Source organism: Cynara cardunculus (genome assembly GCF_001531365.2).
Source record: "Cynara cardunculus var. scolymus isolate 2C chromosome LG 5, CcrdV1, whole genome shotgun sequence".
NCBI lineage: Eukaryota > Viridiplantae > Streptophyta > Magnoliopsida > Asterales > Asteraceae > Cynara > Cynara cardunculus.
This window is the reverse complement of record NC_037532.1, coordinates 27565697-27566310: the sequence shown is the minus strand read 5'-3', so window position 1 is coordinate 27566310 and position 614 is coordinate 27565697. Positions and strand designations below refer to the sequence as shown.

At 34.2% G+C, this 614-nt stretch overlaps 1 protein-coding gene across 1 annotated transcript in view; it reads left to right on the top strand.

The window, feature by feature from the left end:
• The first annotated feature begins 269 nt into the window (after positions 1-269).
• The window catches only part of LOC112512943 (dehydrodolichyl diphosphate synthase 6-like), a 4026-nt gene continuing 3681 nt past the window's right edge, over positions 270-614 (top strand). The window contains exon 1 of the mRNA XM_025119069.1: positions 270-280. Coding sequence (XP_024974837.1) covers positions 270-280 — 11 coding nt within the window. The remainder of the gene's footprint in view (positions 281-614) is intronic.

The window sequence follows — 614 nt, the reverse complement described above, 5'->3', positions numbered from 1 at the left end:
GGTATTTTGTAAGACGAGCTCGAATAACATATTACTCGACTCGACTCGACTAAGCTTGTTTACCCCTAGTTGTTAGTTAAGCTATAACACGGGTTAAGAGTTGTGAAGTGTGCACTCATATAAGCTAACTAGAACCCATGATCGCTGAATGACACTATATGCTGGGTGGGTCAAAGGGTCGTGCCCCCTTGCTGGGTTCTAGAGGCAGGGCCGCGAAGCAAAAAAATAACGACAATTAAGAGAGTGGGTACTAAGGATTTTAGTATAAGATGGTTAATGGGTATTTATGATTGTTTGCAAACACTAATAAATGATATGTTTGATGGTTAGCCGTTAATGAGAATAGCCACTAATGTGTTATTAGCTTCATGGTAACCAACTGATACATGGTTTTTCATTAATTTTGTAATTGGGTTTTTATTTCGTAACCATCCACTACTTATTTTCAACAATCATTTCTATTTAATGGAGAATTATTCTCAGTATTGATATATGAATAATTACGAGTTTCTAAGTTTAAAAACATGATGGTTTATGCCAAAATCACTACATAGATTTGAGATCATTCTTATATAAACTAATTTTGTACATTCATACAAATTTGAATCGAAATA